Consider the following 21349-nt stretch of genomic DNA (forward strand, 5'->3'; position numbering starts at 1 on the left):
CGAAGGGTACTTTTCAAACTTTAGTGTAAAGTCCAAGACTCATGTGGGGAGTGAGTGTTACTATCTGGTTCCCAGTTCCAAAACTGTGTGCATTATGCTCTGGGGCACTCTGGTTTTCTCTTTGAAGACCACTGCTCTAGGAATTTGATACATATCTATTGAATTTAATGAAAAAAATTCATTTTGAAATTTAAAGCAGGTAGAGGAGCCATGATAGATCTGAATAGGACTCCACTGCCCATCTCAGATAAATTCCTTTGCCATCCATCTGTCCATCTATCTGTGCATCCAACTGCAACAAGCCAGGTGCTGAGGGAAGGGTGTTTCTCTTCCTTGCAGCCAACAGTTTATGGAGTCCTGGCAGTCTGGTTAATGAAGGCTACCTGAGAGCCTACCTCATGACCACACTGGCCAATGTGGTGTGGTATGACGTGATGAGTCACTGCATTTGGGAAGCTGCAGACTTTCTGTACTTTGATTTCTTACCGTTGCATAATGGGAGCATAACCAGAGGCATCTAGCTCTGATTTGGTCCCTGGGGTAGGGCCTGTTGGAAAGGAGCGATTAGAAGTAATTTAGTAATGATTTCTTTGAACACCAGGAAAAACACTGTAAATACCCGAAAAGTGAGATGTGGCATAAGTATCAGCCAATGATGACATACTGTCATTTAGTTCTCCCTTGGCTCACGGGTGTAGCTAATCTCTGGGGAGACAGAGCCTTGAAATGCAGTGCTGGGCACTTGGACTAGAGGCAGCTGAGATGAATGGCTCAGGCAAGTGTAAACATAACTGTGATGCTTGGCAGAATGGTATAAATGTAACAAGAAAGTTCCGAAGTGTTAGAGGGGCTCTAGAAAAGAGAGAGATCACACATCCAGGTGGGTTTTGCCAGAGGAAGTGGCATTTGAGCAAGTCCTTGAAGGAAGGGTAGGAATTTGACAAGTTGAAAGGGAAGAGAAAGACATTACAGGCAGCAGGACCATCTTGAGCAAATGCAGGGTAGAAAAATGGGGATGGCTTCTGGGGAACTGGGAGAAGTTCTACTGGGAAATAACAAAATTTCTGTTGGGAGACTAGGAGTTCTGTCGAGTTTTAGTGGGAGACAAGGCTGGGAAGTTGGATTTGGTTAAGACCATATCTGAGTTTGGACTTTCTTCTAGCAGGCAACAGGGGGCCATTTAAAAGGACTTGAGCAGAAGGGTGACGCCATCACAATTGTACTTTAGGAAGCACAGCAACTGGGTGGAGGAGGATAAGGGGGAAGAAAAGGTTATACAGACATACCACTGAGGAGGCTCTGCAGTGTGAAGAGGAGGAATAATAAAGCAGCAAGAGGAATAGACAACGCAGGAAGTAAACCTGTGTTGCAGGCAAAGAGAAATAAAGCTTGGGGGCCTATGAACAGGTAGCAACAGTAATAACAATCTAGGGGAAAAAAGAGAACCTGTTTTCCAGGGAAAGGTGGTACTTTGCATTTGAAGTGGCCATGGGCACCCTCATGGCAACGGAAAAGGGAGCAGGCCACCACAGAGAAATGAGTGAGGTAAAGCAGAGACCATGGCTGGGAGCTGGAAATGGTGGAAACTATCCATGGGGTGGATCACCAAAACTGGAGAAGAGGATATAAGCTATAGGGCAGCTGTACATTTGACAGTTTGGAGGAAGAAAAACCCCAAAACAAGGCAGAGAAAGAGGAGTTGGAGATCTTGGAGGGACAGGAGAGTAAAGGACAGTTTAAGAGGGAAAGAGTGGTCTCAGTGTAACAGACTATAGAGAAGGAGAATTGGGTCAGGCTGAGCTGGTAGCTCTGGATTTGTCTTCAAATTAAACTAAATCCCTCCACTGCAGAATGATGCCTTAAATCCGGTCTCTGGTTCAAGACAAAATTGAGGTCTGTAAATGTTAGACACCTCCAAAGGTGTTTATTTTCCTTTTCAGTATGAAATAATTTATTCCACTAACAACTCGGATGACCCAGAATGAGTCACCCTGTCTTGGGGCATCAGTTTTGTCATCTTTAACTTTCCAGTTCAGCAATCCTGTGTGCATATATATGAAAGTGCTTGGTAATCTACACAATATTATACAAGTCTAAGTTCTATCATGACTGTTCTTGAGGACAGAATGGAGGCCAAATTGTATTTATTTTGACTTACTTTGCACACCTATGATCTATGCTTTTTAAAAATTTAAAAATTATTTTAAAGAGATCCAGAAATGAAACTGGAAGAGCCTTTCCCCTCTCGTTTGTTATAAAGATATTCTTTCAGTTTTCTGCCCAGGCCTTTTCCTAAGCATTGAAGAGGTACCTAGAAAAATACCAGAGGGATACACAAAAACATAATGTCACCAAAATTTTCCTAACAAGTAGAGCAGCTATGGAAAGTCGGCCAGCGTCCTGTTCCCATGGGACCTGCGGCCTGGGGTTGGTAAGGCCTAACAAGGGTAAGAGCCAAGACCTGGAACTCGAGGTCTCCTGGGACTCGGCCCTGAGTGGGCGATTTTCTTTAAACCTCGAAGTGCTCTATCCCTTTAAATTCAGGCAACGAGGCAAGCAGGTGGGTATCAGCCAATAACCTTACAAGATGCGAAAGTGCCAAAGGAGATACGGTTTATCTTCCACAATAGCGAGAGTACCAGTAACACGGTTTACAGTAAAAACAGAAGGTGGGGCAAAGAGTAAGGATGTCTCTAACGTTCTAGTTAAGTCCGGGGCTTGGACTCATATTTGACCGAGCTCTGCGGAGTGAGAGGAACAATGTCCGCAGAGATCCCGGTTCGGCCCGATACTCGCTTCTTCCCTGGCGCCCTAGCACCAGCGAGCTGAGCTCTTCACTCCCTGTCGGTCGCCTGCCCCAACGCTGCCTTTCCGGGGCAGGATGGGCCGTTCACACGCCGCCAGGGCTGCAGAGAGCGTGGCGCGCGTCTTGAGCGCCTGGGCTCCCGGCAACTACGCATCCGGCGCCGAGCCGGGCTGCAGATCTAAGTGCGCACGGAGCAAGCTCGCAGACGCCGTCCGCGGCCGAGCGGCCCGGGCGAGCAGTCTGCAGCTGGCAGTGCTGGACGCGCGCTCCCTTGGGGTGTGTGAGCGCGCTCCCGTGGCGTGTGTACTCACAAAGGTGTTGGCTAAATCCACTGCCCGGGTGTACCCGCCACCCATTGTGGGAGCATCCCGGGCCTGAAGCAGGATCTTGGTTGCGTGGGAGTGGGGACGACAAGGACCGGTTCAAGTTCCCCAGCTCCGCCCCGGGCGGTCCTTTCCCGTTGGGCTGAGGGAGCGCGAGGGCTGGGCGGCCACGGCCCTCTAGGGACGCGCGTCGCCCAGCTACGGGGTAGGCTCCCAGCGCTCTGCGCGTTTTCGGACACTTTGGCCGCTTCGGTCCCCAGCCCAGCCACAGGGACAGAGCGGATGCAGGGCTCGGGGTTGCGTGCGCGGCAGCCACCCGGGGCAGCGGAGCAGGCGCTCTCTCTCCCTACCCAGGTCTGTAAAAGTGAACTGGAAAACAGCCGCTGAGCGCAGCCTCCTCCCTCTTCCCCGGCGCCGCTGCAGCCCCGGCTGGGGGTGGGGGGAGTTCCCCCGGGTTGGCAAGAAGGGAAGCGGGCAGCCGGGCGGCCTCGGCCGCACCTCCTCCGCTTTCCTCTCCACCCCCGTCCCTTGGGCACCACGCCGCATTTCTTTGTTTTGAAAGCGCCTCCTCCGCCCAGAGGCTTTTCCCCTGGCGGGCAGACTCTGACTGGGGGTGGGGCAGCGGGCCCCGCCTCCCATTTAGCTTGGACCCCTCCCGGGGCTCACACCCCATTTCCCCTTCCCTCCCCGCTGCGACCCACGAGGCGCGTCTTCACTTGCCGGACATCAAAGGAAGGCAGGGAACTGGAGGGAGAAGTTGAGTAGCAGCGGGGAGCAGAGACCCACCCACCTTGGGTCAAGTCCGGCGGCCCGCCCCTCCCGCGGGAACCCCGCCTGAGCCCCGCCTCCCGCGTCACAGCAGCCTGATGTTCTCACACCCCTCTGCACCCAACCCCGCCGCCCCCGCTACTCTGGTGTCCGCGGAGCGCTCTATTTATGTTTCAGCCCTGTGATTTGCATAGGCCCCACCCCTGGCCTTAGGTCCCCCTATCGGTGCCCCGCCTCAGCCTTGACGTAACGGTAGAGGCTCCACCTCTTGTGCCCGTACAAGGAGCGGCGGGCCCTAGATGGCAGCGTGGCGTCGCGGCGGCGTGTGCGTGTCGCGTTTCCTTGTGCCGTTTATAGGGTCCCGGCACTTCCGCTGTCGGGTTAGAAGCGGCGCGGTCATGGCGGAGCGCGGACAGCAGCCTCCTCCCGCGAAACGGCTGTGCTGCCGGCCGGGCGGCGGCGGCGGCGGCGGCGGCGGGGGCAGCAGCGGCGGCGGCGGAGCGGGTGGTGGCTACAGCTCTGCCTGTCGACCCGGCCCGCGGGCGGGCGGTGCGGCTGCAGCGGCGTGCGGGGGCGGTGCGGCGCTGGGGCTGCTGCCGCCGGGCAAGACCCAGAGTCCCGAATCGCTGCTGGACATCGCGGCGCGCAAGGTGGCGGAGAAGTGGCCGTTCCAGCGCGTGGAGGAGCGCTTTGAGCGCATCCCGGAGCCGGTGCAGCGCCGCATCGTCTACTGGTCTTTCCCCCGCAGCGAGCGGGAGATCTGCATGTACTCGTCCTTCAACACCGGCAGCGGTGCCGCGGGCGGCCCCGGCGACGACAGCGGCGGCCCCGGCGGCGCGGGCGGCGGCGCGGGCGGCGCGGGCAGCGGCGGCTCCTCGTCTTCACCGGCCGCCACCTCGGCCGCCGCCGCCGCCGCCGCCGGGACCGGGGCCCCGTCGGTGGGGGCCGTTGGGGCGGCGGACGGCGGCGACGAGACACGGCTGCCTTTCCGCCGGGGCATCGGGCTGCTGGAGAGCGGCTGCGTTGACAACGTCCTGCAAGTCGGTGAGTCACGGGGCAGCTGCGGGGCCGTCTGTCTGTCCGCCAGTTCCTAGGGAGGCGCCCGCCCCCTCCCCTCCAGGTGGCCCCTCAACCCGGCGCGAGTCCGCACCCCCGCCCGGTGCCCTCACTGGCCGGGATGGTCGTCCCGAGCGGAGCGCCCATTTCCTCCCCGCCCCCCATCTCCCCGGACGGGCCAGCGCGAGTGGGAAATGAATCAGCAGGACGCGCCCCGCGGCGGGGTTGGCCGGGTGGGTGTCGGGTGCTCTAGACTCGCTCCGTTCTTCGGCCTTTTTCCCGGGAGTACATCCTGAGGGCTGCTCGTCTCTTTTGGGGGGCGGATGTGGACAAAGGCGCGGGCGGACGGCCGGGCTTCTGCGAAGGGTGTGTGTGGTGGGGCCGTGCGGGGCGGGGGAGGGGGCGCGGGCCGCACAGACAATGCCGGCCGGAGCCGAGCCGGCGGCCCGGCGCACTCTGCGCTCTCCCTCCTCTCTCCCCTTGTCTGTCGCTCGCTCCTCTTTCTTTCTCTTTTTACCCCTCCCCGCCCCTTCGATTTAAGGGGAGGGGTATACATTTTAATGCCACTTGGCGGCTGCTCCTCTTATGGCTTCGACGGGCTGGCGGCCGTGGGGCTCCCGGGTCGCTGCGGCGTCTGGTCTGGCCCAGACGAGCTCCACCGGCCGCCTGGGGATTTAAATGTCTTTTTCCCCTCTGCGCCTCCCCTGTCTCGGAGCAGCCCAGTAGGGAGGGGGTGGCCGGCTGGACCTCTCCTGCGGGACCGCTTCTCCCCAGGAAGCCCCGAATTAAAGGACACGAGCCCGGGAAGGAACATCTCGCGCTTCCTTTTTCTGTGGGGCCGCGGCGGTGCCTGGAGGCTCCTGCTCCTGTCGCTGAGTTTGGTTTGCTCTGGATGGCCCGGTGGTCGTGCTGGGTGCGAGCTCGCAGCGGGCGGCTGTAGGAGCGCCAGGCCGAGGGGCTGTGCGACCGCTCCCGCGTCCCTCCCGGCGCGGCCGCCTGGTAGCTGGGCACGACCCCGTACTTTGTTCTCATTTTTAGGTTTATTTGTGCCCCTTTCAGTTTTCTGTCACCCTCCGAATAGGGGAAACCAAACAAAAGAGTCTCTTTATTTCTTTTCAGGGCTTGTAAAGTAGAAGATATTTGACAAAGGCGAGAGAAGGACTTGTGATTTAAAGCTGCACAGCCCTTTCTCTGATAGATCATGAGAGTTTTCTCAAATACCGAGTTTAAAAGCTTCCTCCCCCCGTTTTTTTTTTTTTCCTGGCCAGATATCTTTTTCAGTCATAGCGATGGGGATGTTTGAGCTGACTGAAAAGAACAATGCTATAGTGAAACTCTCTCTCATATTTTTCTCTTGATTGCAAACGGCATATTTTCTACCCCCTCCCACGTTGCTGTGTACTTCACATTGTAGTGAACAGGGTATCTAATGAATGGGGAGAAGGTTGGAAGCATCACTGTCTCTGTTTTTAATCTTTTCTTCACGTAGTCAATTCCTTTTATTCTTATCTTTGGGAGTCTGCTGGGGGGCTGGATAAGGGCCCCAAGAGAGAATTCAGATTTGTTTTAATCCTGTCTGGTTAACTTGAATTCTAATGCAATCTGCAAACGTTATTTTCTGCATGGTCATTTATTTCCAAAGGCAGCCTCTAGTGTTGCCTTTTCTAGGTTCCGCACCCTTTCCTTCTTTCTTGAGGGTTCAACTTTTGAGGCAGTCCACCCACCCTTTTTAAAAAATCTAATTAACATTCTTTAAAGTTATGCTCCCCCCCACCCCCCACCCCTTGTTTCCTGCTGGGTTGAAACGGATTGAAGTATAGCTATGGGTTCTCAGTGTAACAGACTGAGTTTGCGAATTTTATGGCTTGGCTGGCAATGTTGAGTTGTGTGTGTTTTTTTTTTTTTTTTTTTTTTTTTTTTTTTTTTTTTCGGTGCTTGATTCTGCTTGTAAGCAATGAGGAATGACAGGGGAGCACATAGGGAGGGTTTCTTGGCTGATTGCATTTAAGCCAGGAATTCACTGTGAAAATAAAGCCAAGGAGCGATAAATAAAAGATGCAATCTTCTCTAGGAGACAGACACACAGCGTGGGCTTTGCCTGCTTTCATCAGTGAGGAGGCCTGGGTGAGTTGTAAAAGAAAATAGTAACTTTTTGAATAGTTCCCCAAAGGGAAGGAGACCACTGAATGGAGTTGGAGTTTGTTCACGTGAAATAGTATGATCCTTCTCTTACAGTTTTGAAGAGTTGACCACCACTTTGGAAACACTTGCATTTGTGCTAAACAAGTACTCCAGAAATTGTGGAAAATATTCCCTCCCACCCCCTGAGTTCTGCCAATTTCCTTAACTTCCAAGTTGTATTACTTGTTGTGCCAGTCAGCTTAGAGATGGAACGCTGTTAAATGCCTGGCAGCTGACACTGTGAGATAGAAAATTTGTGACTAGGATTTTTTTTCTTGATGGAGAACGCAGAGTGGCTAGATTAACCATCTAATTTAGCTGTAAGTGGTGGTTTGAATTGGCATACAAATTCAATAGGCTTATTTTATAATTTTGTGATTTGAGGTAGAACTCTTTTTTTCCTTCACAACCAGGAATGGAAAAGAACAGAGTACTGTGTCGATAGCACCATAAGTAATTTTCTGGTATTGCAAAATTACAAGTTTGTTTGTACAGGGAGTATTCACTGACTTTTGTAGAAATGACTAAATTATAGCTACAATAGGGAAAATCTAGTTGTTGGACTTTATTTTATATTTACGCTGTTGAAGATTATTTAATGTTTGAGGGACAGAAACTTGAGAGTTCCCAGAAATTAAACATACTTGCTAGTTATTTTTCAACTCCTAGATTTTTAAGAAGAGAAAGTCAAAGGAAAAAAATTAAACTTTTGGTGTAGTAATTGTAAGCAGAGCTCTCCATCAGTTCATCATAGGAGGTCTCAGAGAAGCATAGTTGGCTTCTTTTTGTTAAATCATGATGTATTGGAGCTATCGCTGAAGGTGCTTGTATGTAAATATCATCAACACCATTTAATGATTTAGATGTCACATGAAATTTCCCCAAAATTTTGCCTGGGAAAGAGCTTACCTTACATGACCTAAAATTTGATTATAAAGGAAAATACATACATGTAATCGCATAAAAATATCTAAAAATTTGTGTAGGACTGAAAACATGATAAACCAAGTTAAACAGCTACCTGGGGAAAATATTTGTAGCATGTTTGACCAAAGGCTGACAGGGACGTCCTAAAAATTGGTTAAAAAAGAAAAAAGAGATGACTAACCCAGTAGAAAAATGGGCAACACATTTCACAATGAAATGTACATGATTAATGAACTTACTTATCTTTGCTCTTTCATAAAAATGACATACCATTTTTATCTGTCACATTGGTAAAAACTGACAAGATGGGTAGACAGTACTCCAAATTGATTTAGGAGGTAGGAGAAGGTGCTGCTTCCCTGCTGCTTGGCACAATATTTTTGTATCATTTCTAGGAATTTATTCTATAGATCTATTGATAGTAGTGCACAGAGATGTTCTGTATAGTGAGCAGTGCTCATTGCAGTATGGTTTGAAATACTGAAAAGCTGGAATCAAATCTACAATTCTATTAGAAAGGAACTGGTTAAGAAGAACTCGACAGCTCTGCAACTATGAAAAAAGTGAAGTAGATTTACACATACTCACAAGAAAAGGTGGCCAGAATATTTTGTTTAAAAAGAAGCCATTATTCATATAGTATGCTGCAATTTCTGTTTAAAACAAAAAAAAGATGCACTTGAATATATAGATGCATAAAAATGTCTGGAAAGGCTACACAAGCAATCATTGAAGAGCCTGGATATCTTTGGAGAAGGGCAGTCAAGTGAATGGGCAAGGTTTTGGGGAGAATTTTACTTTTTATTTTATGCCTTATTTTTCTTAAAACTAAAAGCATATATTTTTATAATAAATCTTAGAAGAATTATCTCTGTGTTTTTAGTTTATATTTATTTTTTTGTTGGGGTGTCTGTGTGTCCCCCTTTCTGAAGACCTGGTGTACATTCAGTTTTTGGGGAGGGGTTCTGAAGCACACAGTTTCCTATTTTGATTAAATAATCATTTTCAAAGTGAGATCTCTAAACAAAACTAGGGTTTGTACGAGAAGGAAGGAGATAAGTTTTAAAAGGAGTTGCTTCTTTTTTTGGCTGGTTACTTTTGGGAGAAAATATTGCCCAGAATTCTATTAGCACTTTGGTGTAAACACATTCTTTTCAGATTCATAATTTAAAATTTCATGTTTTAGGGGTGGCAAGGCAGTAAAAGGTGATCATTATTAGAATTAAGATAGATAAAAATTTTTATCATCTCATTTATTTAAGGTTAATTTATTGGCCTTTGACTATTTTGGTTTTCTTTACAGACTATAGAGATTACTATATAAAGATGTGATTCTAAATTACTTTCAGAATTCGGTGTTTATTGAGGATAATATATTTTATTAAAAGGATTTTCAAGACTGAAGTAATAATATAGAACAATTTTGAATCAGATATATTTTTTTTTGCCTTTCGTTTAATGAAAAAGTACGAAGTAATTTTGAAACTAGGTGCATGTTTATTTTTTTCGGTGTGGCTTGAGATGTAATTTACTTAGAATTGATTTTTAAAAGTGTGTACCTCATATGTGCTCATCACTGTTCTGAGGGAAGTTAAGTTTTCAATTTAAGGTGTGGAATCTTGGAATTTGTTATACTTAGTTCTCTCATGATTAGTTATGGTGTAGTGAGGAAATCTAAAGCATTCAGGAGGCCAGGATACCTTCTGTAGCCAAAAGATTTCTGCAGGACTGGAAGGTAGAATCACTGATTTGGATTAAGCAAACGTTTCTACTCTTCAATCTTTAATTTCTTGCTACACAGTTGTATTCTGAGTACACCCTTGGATTGAATAGGAAAAGCCCTCCCCATTGTTTTATTTAGACTCTGCATTGAATTTCATCCTTTTTGGAGATGTGAGACTTTGATGCCTTTCCTTTTAAAAACATCGGGATGTCTGTAGAATATGTCCTTTAATAGAAGAATTATTGCAACTAATTGAATAATTCAAGTGATTATTGTCTTAAGTGTGGCTTCACCAGTTTTAAAGATGTGTATCCTGGGCCTCTTTTTTCTTCACAGTGGATAATCAGTTGCTGTCAATTCTAACTCTAGATATTTTATTTGGAATGATGCAGACCAGCATATCTTTTCTGCTCAGACTTATATTTAAGAGTTTAGTTAAGAATGTGTGATTTCAGCTAGTAGTATGTTCAGTGAACAGGATAGCAGTGGAGGAATGACAGATATTATATAAGAAAGCTGTCCCTTTTAAAATTGCACAATTTAATCTACACTAATTCCACATGCTTATATGCTTTACATTTTTGTGTTAGAAAATTTTCTTTAGTGATGCAAAATGAATTTATTTTGAGCTTACATATGCATATGATAAACTCACGTGGTGTTAGAAATTTTTATAGAGCAGTTATTAAACTTGAACTGCTATTGACCTTCAACAGTTGTGTTCAGGACAAATATTCTAGCAAAGAAAGCAGATTATAGGTTAGTGTAAACATCTTAGAAACAAAGCATATTATAGGCAACTATTTTTTAAATGGTAATAAACTACATGGAACCTACAAAACCATTTTTACTTACTTTTCAAATAACTATGATACAGTTTCAAGAATGGTGCTTTCTCATAACAAAAAAATTAATTTTCTTGGCTTATTAATTTTTGACATGCCTAAATGTTTGGGGGATTACTGTAAATTAGAAAACATGAGCCGTTTCTTCTTTTAAATGGATGGGAAGATTCCATCTCTTCTGAAAAACCAGTCTCAAATGATAATTTGGAGAAAAATGTTATATAGTCTTGTCCCCTGAAAAAAGACTCTAGCTAGCCAGCCTCAAAAATAAAGTGGATTGATTAGATTTATTTAAAAACTGAGTATCTTTCCAGTTTTTACTTGCAGTGTCTTGTGTTTTGGTCAGAATTTGTTTCGTACATGATTTTTCATTTCTTTAAAAATAAGATGCTGCTTTTCATTTTTTCATCTACAAAAGGTAGCTAATGGCAAGCTTTGGAGAGAATTCAGTGCAAAACCTGCTTTTCCTTTTTAAACTTAAAGATTGACTTTCAGCTGATAGTAAAGGAACTTCGTTGTTAAGGGTGTATGCTCTTTTATATTTGTGGAACTCTTAAGCGATAACTAGTTCTGTTTCACCATATATATATATATATTTATGTTTATGCATATGTAATTAATTTGGTAATTACAAATGAGCAGTAAAGGAGACAAATGAACCCAGATGTCATTCGAGTATTGTCACCCCAAGCATATTCATATCACTGACTTTTGTGTACAGATGCAGTGTTCCATTTTTTCTTAAAATATGCTAAAGATGAGAAGCTGTTTTTATAAAATACTCTTGCATGATAGTTATTATCTACTTGTAGAGCTATGGAGATTTTAGAGTTGAAAAGATAACATCAATTCCAGCTTCTCCCATTTTGCTAATGAGAAAACTGAGGCCTAGACATGTTGAATAATCTGCAAAGTTAAATTTTGTATCTGTTTTTCTACCACTCGACTGCTTCTTAATTTGCTGGGAAATTTGGCAAATCTCGGAAAATCTCAGAAATTAGAACAAGCATATTCTTGAATATAAATTGACTAGACTGGTGGGAGAGATTATTTGGTTAACATTTTTTTGAATGTTACAAAAGTATTTCTAGATAGCATTTTAGTTTCAGGCCACATTCTGATAACTTCAGTTAAGCAATGATTCTAGCATACTAAGTATGTGGTAGTATAAAACATCTGTAGACATTTGGAAATTGTAGAGATGTTCTAAAATGAGATTAAAGTTCAGGAAGAGTTGGTTATGATTGCTAACTGTGTGAAACTATATTACAGCTATGTGAATTATACACGAAAGTATATATACACTTGCGTGATAAAGAATTTACTGAATGTTTAAAGTGCTTATGTAGAACAATTTCATACCCAGTAAGAAATTTGATTGCTCTGAATTTAGTGTGTTTTTGGAAACATATCCAGTAGTGTCTGTATTTGACCTGTTTTTGTACATTTTTCGGTGTTTTTGTCAGTGTCTTCCACATCACCAGTAAATGCATACATAACTCTAAGACACTTCATTTACATAACTGATGTGGCCTCAAAACTTTAACCTCCCTAACTTTTGAAGGCCTCCAATTTGGGGCTTTTCTTCACTGAGCTGAACATGATTTATGGTGAGCCTTCTAATACTTTGCAACAACATTTACTGATAGTAATAATAGCAGTTAACATTTTCATCACGCCTAACCATGTGCGAGATACTGTTCTAAGCACTTCATATTTATTAACAGCCCTATGAAGTAGGTACTTTTATTATTCTCATCTTACAAATGAGGAAACCGAAGCCTAGGAAAAAAGTGCAGGTAAATTTTGCCCAAGGTCACAGGCTGGGAAGTTATGGAGCCAGTTGTAGCCTCTCTGGCTGGTATCTGCCCCTCTAGTAATATTACCATGAGGCATCGTCATTAAAGATGAACCTTAGGTTTATAGTTTTCTCGCTGCTTTCTAGAATGTCATTCGCAGTGGCCAGAATTTTAAATTTTATTCATAGCTATGGGTTTTTAATGAGTATTTTTAAAATTTGACTTGAAAAACTTTCAGAAATGCCTTTTGTGAATGAATTTCATCTTTGGGAGGATGGTTGTGTGGGGTGATTTTGACGTTTTTAACTTTTGAAAGAGTAATAGCATGTAGGCTAGATTTAATTGTAACATATGCAGCAAACGTACTTTCTCAAAGTATACTTAAATTATTTCATTTTAAGGCCCTTTTAAAATATGATTAAAAATTACACCATTTCTTGTTGCTGGTAAAAATATTTAAATTCTTTGAGAGATAGTTTACTGGAAGGATGTTAATTGGAAGGATGCAATAGAACCTGCCAGTACATTTAAACTCCTACTAACTGAATAAGCTGATCAGATAAATTGGAAGCTCATTTAGTGAATTACAGTGCTTAAAATTCAGGCGACTCACTGCCCGGTCCTGCCTTATTTAACAGTCTGTTTACTTAAAGCATTTTTCACTGTTAATTGGTGTCAGTTCCATAATGTTAGAAGGTATTATACAGAAAATATGCTTAAGATAGCATGTAGAATGAGTCTACAAAAACAAGATTATATTTTTGTACTTAATTATACCAGTAAAATTTAGAATGATATATATGCCACCTTGTTCCTGTTAAATATTTGCTGACAGTGACGAGCATTTTTACACATGAAGCATAGGTAATTTTAATTTCTATGTGAAGGGCAGAACCTGGAGCCTCTTCTGGTGTCGCTGTTGGTCTTTCTTGGTAAAGCCCCAAAGATGTTGAAAGGCAGCACTATATTTGGTTATACTGAACCTTTGCTCCTGCTACTGTTTTATATTAATTCATTTCTACAAAGAAGATAGTCATGATTTTTGTAAATATTTGTCAAAAAATAAATCCCTAAAACTCAAATACCAGAAGTTTGTAATGTGTCTGTTTTACGTAAGGACTTTTTTTTTTTTTTTAAATGTTTACCCTATTTCTTTAGGACTTTGTTTTTTATCATTCTTCAAGCTTCCTGACCACTTAGCATTTTGTACTCTGGTCGTCATCTACTAGCTCTCCCTTTCTTCTTCAGTTATCACTGATGTAATTTTTGTCTTAACACTTTCTCTAGACCATGGTAAAGCTGAGGACTGAAATGACCAACGGCTACTTTGTGATGATGATGGAATCGAGTGAGACTTGAGGGCAGGAGATGGGGGAGCCTCTGAGTCCAACCTGCCTCAGCACTCCAGTTTCTTCCTATCTTTCTTTTTCTGTTTTCCTTCTTTACTCACTGCCCTTATTCTCTTGCTTCCTTTCTTGGGCATAGGGGAATGAGGTGAGGGGAAGTGAGAAGTAGGAGGGAGTAGTAGGAAAAAAGGCAAGAAATCGGAGGAGGTAGGAAATACCAATGAATATATTCCATTCTTTTCTTTCCCTGCAGTTGTCCCTTTCTCTCCAGACTCCCTTGATTTAGGGAAATAAAGCTGAGGTCACAAGGACCTGTGTGTTCCAGCTGCTGCTTGGCTGCTATTTTTAGCCTGGCTCTACATCAGGCTGGCACCAGGCCATGATGGCACAGGGCCACCACGTTGTAGGACTGCTGGCAAATGTCAAAAACCCAACTTTTCAGTTATCAAACTTAACTAATTCTCAGACATATTCTGTGCTGTGATAGTCTTACCTTTACTTTTTCAAAATGGGACGTGTACTTTTTTTAAAGAAAAGAATGATTTTCGATAGTAGTCTTACTACTATAACTGTTTTAGATGGGAGAAAGATTTAAGAATTGCCTTATCAGGTCAGGTTTATATCCAGCTCAATAATTTTGGTTTTGTGGTGACACCAAGAGGTGTGAAATTTGCCAGATGTATTTACTATGCCTTAGGCATCTTTTAAAATTGCCATTGCTGTCGAAGTTGTGGAGTCTGAATTGGTTTATATAATTATAGGTGTCATCAGACATTTTAAAAAACACATGTACTGATTTTTCTACAGTTGTTAATGTTCCCTTTTCTAATACAGTTGTATGTGTTTAGGTTTGGTTAGTGCTGTAGGAATATGTTTAAGAAAGAAAAAAGCTTACTATTAAGCAGCTAGGTTTTGATTGAAATCAGTATCTGGGTCTAGATTTTGTACATCCTAGTGCTAGTATTATTGTATTTGCAAACTTTTAGTTTCAAACTTTTAGATACACATGTGAATTTAAGGGCTGACTCAATTGTCAGTTGTGTTCAAAATGAAAAATATGTTGTATTTGTCCTTGTATAATTTTGGAAAACAGTGAAAAGAATGTCACAATGTGAATCTGTATCTTTGGAAGAGACTTTGGTGAGAACAGTATTTATATTTCTTCCATAATGATACTCAGAAAAGCTGAGGGTAGGTTAGGGATGATTTTTGGTGTACCATAAACTACACTGAAGATGAATAGAAACAGGGATGGTAGTTATTCACTTATTCAATGAGTGGTGGTGTAACATACTTAGATCTGTTGGTGGCAGGATAACATTTGGTTAGTGCATTGATCTGATGCCTTTCTTAAGGTAGCATAAAATAATTGGCCAAAATAACGAGAAGTAGAATCAAATTGATTTTTTTTCATTTGGTCTTCAAGGTAGTTATTGGGTGAATTCTGCTGAATTCACTTTTGTGAAATAAGAAGGCGTAAGGTGGCAAAAAAATTCTGATTAAAAAATGGGCAGAGGACCTGAACAGTTTTTCCTCCAAAGAGGACATACAGATGGCCAATAGATATGAAAAGATGCTCAACATCACTAATCAGAGAAATGCAAATTAAAACCACAATGAGATAACAGTTCACATCTGTCAGAATGTCATCAGACAATCAACAAACAAGTGTTGATGAGGATGTGGAGAAAAGGGAACCCTTGTGCAGTGTTGGTGAGATTGCAAATTGGTACAGCCGCTATAGAAAGCAGGATGGACATTCCTCAAAAAATTAAAAATAGAAATACCATATGACCCAGCAATCATACTTCAGAGTATTTATCTGAAGAAATACAAAACACTAGTTAGAAAAGATATATGCACCCCTGTGTTCCTTGCAGTATAATTTACAATAGCCGAGATATAGAAATAACCTAAGTGTCCATCAATAGATGATTGGATAAAGAAGGCATATATAATATATATATACAGTGGAATATTACTCAGCCATAAAAAGTGGCCGAGTAATATTCCACTGTATATATATGCCTTCATAACCATTTGCAACAACATAGATGAAGCTAGAGGGTATTATGCTAAGTGAAATAAGTCAGAGAAACAAATTACATATGATTTTACTTATGTGTGGAATCTAAAAAACAAAATAAGTGAACAAACAAAACAAACTCATAGATGTAGAGAACAAATTGGTACTTGCCAGATGGAAGAGGGTTTGGGGGGCTGGGTGAAAAAGGTGAAGGGATTAGAAAGTAGAAATCGGCACTTACAAAATAGTCACAGGGCTGTCAAATACAGCATGGGAAATACAGCATAGGAAATATAGTCAATATTATAATAACTGTATATTAGGTACTAGACTTATCAGGGGGATCACTTTGTTATATAAATGTGTAACCACTATGCCGTAATACCTGAAACTAATATAATATTGAATATCAACTGGGATTAGTGAAAGGTGAGTTGCTGGTCTAGTAGTTTAGGGAAGGCAGATGTTTTAAGAGTTTATTTAAATTTTTACATCTTAAAATGAGATGTTTACATTGTGGATAAGAGCAAGTTAGGAAGCTTGCTGTTACTGATCCAAGACTGTTTTATTTGCTTACTAGGGTGAAAACAAAAATTTCATTAGGAAATATAATCAGAATATCTTAAGGATAGAGTATCAAGTACATTGAACTATACTACGGTGTAGTAACTTAGCTTACGGTCTCTTTCTGCAGTTAGAGATTATGTTAGGTATTCCAAAAGAGGCTTGGAGATAGATCCATTGATCTATGTCTGTATGCTTCTACAGATCGGGGTGTGTGTGCACGCACTCCTGTATGAAATTTAACATAATGCATAGAACATTGTAACCTACTGGATGGGTAATAGGTAAATGATTATCTTTTGGGTCCTTAATGTAATTTCGATTTTATTTAGGTGAGTTATGTAAATGATGTCAGCTCTAGCATAACGAGCTTGATTAAAGTCCAAGCCCAGAAGGTAGTTTGACTAGTGTCGTTTAGTCTTTATAAGCAAAGTGCTCAAATGACCTTCCTTATTGGAACTTGTAGGAGCAATTTCTTTGCAGTTTTCATGGGTCTTTCTTAGCAACTTATTAAAAAGGTGTTTTGACTAAACTGTTTCATAAATAGCAGGAAATTACAAAATCCTGGATGGCATTGCATTTTTACTTTAAAAAAGGACTATTGCAGTGGGGGGAAAAATTAAAAAAAAAACAACTTCGTTTTAACAATTTGTGGCAAAATGGACAAATTAAAAAAATGGTTTCAACAGTAATTTTTCATCCATGATTTTTCATGCTTCACTTATTTTTCATAATTTATTTTCAGAATTTATAATTCTGATGTTTTCAAAGAAAAAAAAGGTACTATGAGAGCCAGAGACTGAGTTTATTCAAAATTCAGTGTATGTATTAGGTCTGAATTGGTATTAGCAGCTCATAGGTTAGCGGTGGCTTATCTTTTGATTTTGATAAATCATGAGACTTCTGTGCTCTTATATGAAATTTATTTTTGACACAGTGATATGGTTTGTATTTTTTAAACCGTGTGTGTGTGCGTGTGCGTGTGTGCGTGTGTGCGCGTGTGCGCGCGCATGCACGCATGCACATCTCTGTGTGTGTGTTGGCGTTTTGGGATGGAATGGTGGTAGTAGCGGGCTAAGTCATGGTGTGTTAAACTCAGAAAAGCACAAACTCAAGTAGCCAAGTTCAAATTTAGAGAGAATTCCTTTCCTCCCCCTCTTTTGGTTCAGGAACTTATATTTCATTAGGTTGCTTGTTTAATGTTATGTAACAATTTATTTTTTACTTATCCCCCCACTCTCCTCCAGTCTTCCTGTTAATAATAGTAACAATTCAGAATGTAGTCTGAAAGTTCACTGTACAATAACAGTCCATCTTATTGTGGTCTTAGGGGTATTGCACTTCTAAAAGGCTAGTTTTAAAAATTTTCTCCTTGAGTTGCTGTTTGCATCCTTTACTATTGTGGAACAACCAGTTTTTGCCTTTTTGGTATGCCTTTTTTTTTTCTTTTTTTAAAATTTTTTAGGCGAGGCAACCCTTGCTTGACCTCACAGATTGCAAAGACGCTGTCAGTTTACAGTCCATATTTTGTATTATTTTACGCCTAGGGCACCTGGTCTTCCTAGGTGGTCTCCCATCCAAGTACTAACCAGGCCCAGCCCTGCTTAGCTTCCAAGATCAGATGTGATCGTGCTTGTTCAGGGTGGCATGGCCGTAGACTGGTTTGCCTTTTTAATAGTTTAGAATTGAGCTTTTGAACCCAACTCTTCCAAGAAGCTTTATTTAATAAGTTTAGGAAAGTCTATTTCTTGACTCTTTCAAGAAGCCTTACTTTAGAAAACTAGAACCATCATACTGTTTTTAAAAAAAGATGTACTAGTAAATCAAGTACAGTGAGATAATCTGGTTTTCTTCCAGTGAAAGTAGATAGACCTGAAATTCTGCAAGGGGTTATTGTAGAGACTGACACAGGGCTGTTTGATTCATAGCTCTTTCTAAATGAGAACACAACTGTGGAACTCATTGTTAATGTAAAAATTTGAGGAAATGAGGGACAGCGTCTTATGGGAAATCAGAAAGAAATCAACTCCTTTGCAGGATTGCAGATTTCTAAGCAACTTTGTAGAAGGAGCAACAGTCAGCTATAAAACAACTCAAAATATGAAGTGCTAACAAATAAATGTAAAAATATTCTGCCATACACTGCTACAGAGTCATTTTGAGTTTCTCATTATTTAGCAGATATGTCTAGTCTTGTTTTGGGGATAGAATCACAAGAGTATTTAAATACAAAGACCCTTTTTGGATCGAAAAACGAATTTGCTAGATTGAAAAAAGTCCTGGCAAACTTTAAATCCAAGACAGCCAGCTATTAATAGTACCGGTGCAGTGTGTATATAGTAGGCATTGAAATGTCACTTGAATGAATGATAGATTATATGCAAGTCTTTGTGGGTGCATGTATGAAATTCTCAGTTGAAAACAATAGCTCCAAGTTCCAATGTCTGTTTGATTTTCTGAATCTGAGTTTTATAAGTCTCTCAGGAGGTAGGAATATGAATGACCACAAGGTAGGCAGGTTGGTTTTTAGGACCAGGTTTATTATCATCAGTACACCTCTACAGATTTATTACCATCAGTACACCTCTACAGATACCATATTAAGGTTCATTCTAACTTTTTTTATTTGAGGGAACTTTTTCTTTAAGCTAGTTAAGTTGCTAACAGCATCAGCCAAAAAGCTGTTCTGAAAACAATTTTTTTATTAGATGATTCCAACTTCTAAAAAGAAAATAATTTGGGCATTCTTGTGTAGAGCGAGCGTCTTTTTTAGTTACCCAAGTAAATAACTTTGAATTATGAATGCCTTTGAAGTATTAAGAGATTGCTTTTTCCTTTTATTTGACGTTTTACTTTTTAAAGAAACTTGCAAAAATAAATTAATTAGTTTTTTTAAAACCTTTTTTTTCCAGATGACTTACAAAGCACATATAATTTCAAAATATTTCACGAGATCTTGCACATTGTGAAAATACATTGCCTGATTAATAGGAATGATTTGTTAAACTGGTCTACAGAATGCGATGACTTTCTCTCGTGGTAGACCTTGCTTATGACTCAGTTTTTCATAAAATGGCATATATCAACCAGTATTTTAAACAGTGATTTAACCATTGCTCCCAGTGCTTTCCTCTTGAGAGGTATGGCTTATCCAGGTGTTGAGTGCTCACTTGTTCTCATTTTCCTAGTCAATCTTGTTTTATGTCAATCTTGTTTGCAGACATAATTATGAATAGTCATCTCTTTTATAAGTGTTCCAGTTCAAGTGATAAAGTGTATGGTTACATTAGCCATAAATCTTATTTTTCAGAAAAGAAGAGGGCAATTAATAGATCAGTTTAAAATTATACCCTGTTTGCGCACGTGTGTGCTCCAGCCTGTGTGTAGGGAGATAGTGAGAGGAAGAGAGGAAGGGAGGGAAAAAGGAGTTGTTTGGGACTGAAAGGAGACCTTTGGCTTATCTCTGGTCTTCATCAGCTGGCTCCATTCAATCTCTTTCTGATAGGAAATACAGGATTTCTGTCTGGGTTCTCACACACCAAAAGGAAGTAGTTAAAGCTTCTCAGTATCCATAGGTTTAATATGATGTCCTCTCTTCCCCTCCCTCCTTCCCTCCTCTTCCCACAAGCATGCATGCTTGTGCTTTTTTTTTTTAATTTCCTTTCCTTTTTAATATTATAGTGTTTTAGCATATGTTTTTATTAGTGATAGAATTCTATTTGCACATTTCTTAGATTAATGTTCACAGGTACTACTCAATTTAGCTACTTGCAGTTACTTAGCCACTTGGATGAGTACTTGCAGTTAGCCACTTCGGTGAGTAGTATTTGCTAATCATGTGGTCATGAGCTTGGAGATAATGCCTGACCCATCAGGAGACTTTCCCTTGTAAACTTTGCTTAAATCCTCTTCGCTGGGTCTCGTTTTACTACCTCTGTACTCTTAGATCACTTACTGGTTCCGGCCTTCCTTGAGTCCTTATAAAATAGGAATACTTATACTTCTGTCACCTGTATCCTGAGGCTGTTAAGAGACCCACATGAGAATACTTAAAAGTATTTGAATTCAAATAGTTACACAAAGGGGAAATCTATTATTGTTATGCAGTATTCCAGTTTTACCTAATTTTATCCATTATTATTTCTTTTAAGACTTCTGTAAAAACTAAACATCCCTGCAATCATCATGTAATGATTTTGTAATCAGAGAAGGGTAACATTGTTTCAAAAAATCTGTCTCATTACTGTTAAAACATTAAATTTCACTACATATTAATCTCTTAATATTATGATCATAATTGTTGCCTGATCTAGTGTAACTAAACAGAACATCGATTATTTAACAAAGTATGTCATGGCCTTAATGTCTTAATGCTTCCCTGTTTTTGACCCTAATGATTGATGAATTTTGTCGTCACCAGGGACTCTAGAATTATTCTCCCAAAAATGAAAAGGGGCAAAGCTAAGATCAGTTCAATGGTATTCATGAATAGAATGGAAAGTTTATGAATTAACCTAGTCACTTGGGGTATTGTTTCTAGGCTTCCTTGATATTTATTATGGGCAAGCAGAGGGTGGAAAAAGATAAAAACACTCAGTTTCAGATACATTTTCTGAATTTCTCAAGTCATATTACTGTATACTAAGGTCTATAGTCCTTTCTTTTGGGGACTTGAATCAATAAAAAGAGTTGACTAGCCCTTTTCTTCCAATTTAAAGATTTACAAATAATATGTTCAGAAAAATAGTTTCAAGTGAAATTTTTAAGAGCTTATTATGACCTGAAATCTTGGTTGTGTATTTTTTTTTTTTTCAGTTCTGTTTTTGGGTGATCTCATAATTCCTTGCCCTTGAAAGCTGTGCTGATGCGACTTGACCACTTAACCCCATATTCTTTACTAGCTATCCAGTGAAAGGCCTGTTAATGGCTTTTCTGTACTTGTAATATATACTGTACAGGTTTTCTTTTTATTTTTTATTCCCTTT

General features: G+C 41.4%; 1 protein-coding gene and 1 pseudogene across 1 annotated transcript in view; one reads left to right on the forward strand and one right to left on the reverse strand.

The window, feature by feature from the left end:
- Window positions 1-4181: 4181 nt before the first annotated feature.
- The window catches only part of ZSWIM6 (zinc finger SWIM-type containing 6), a 166860-nt gene continuing 149692 nt past the window's right edge, over window positions 4182-21349 (forward strand). The window contains exon 1 of the mRNA XM_039870000.1: window positions 4182-4941. Coding sequence (XP_039725934.1) covers window positions 4197-4941 — 745 coding nt within the window. The 5' untranslated portion in view covers window positions 4182-4196. The remainder of the gene's footprint in view (window positions 4942-21349) is intronic.
- On the reverse strand, window positions 17905-18023 carry LOC120608455 (uncharacterized; annotated as a pseudogene).

This window comes from Pteropus medius, unplaced genomic scaffold, assembly GCF_902729225.1.
Source record: "Pteropus medius unplaced genomic scaffold, Ma_sr-lr_union100, whole genome shotgun sequence".
In the NCBI taxonomy this organism is placed as follows: domain Eukaryota; kingdom Metazoa; phylum Chordata; class Mammalia; order Chiroptera; family Pteropodidae; genus Pteropus; species Pteropus medius.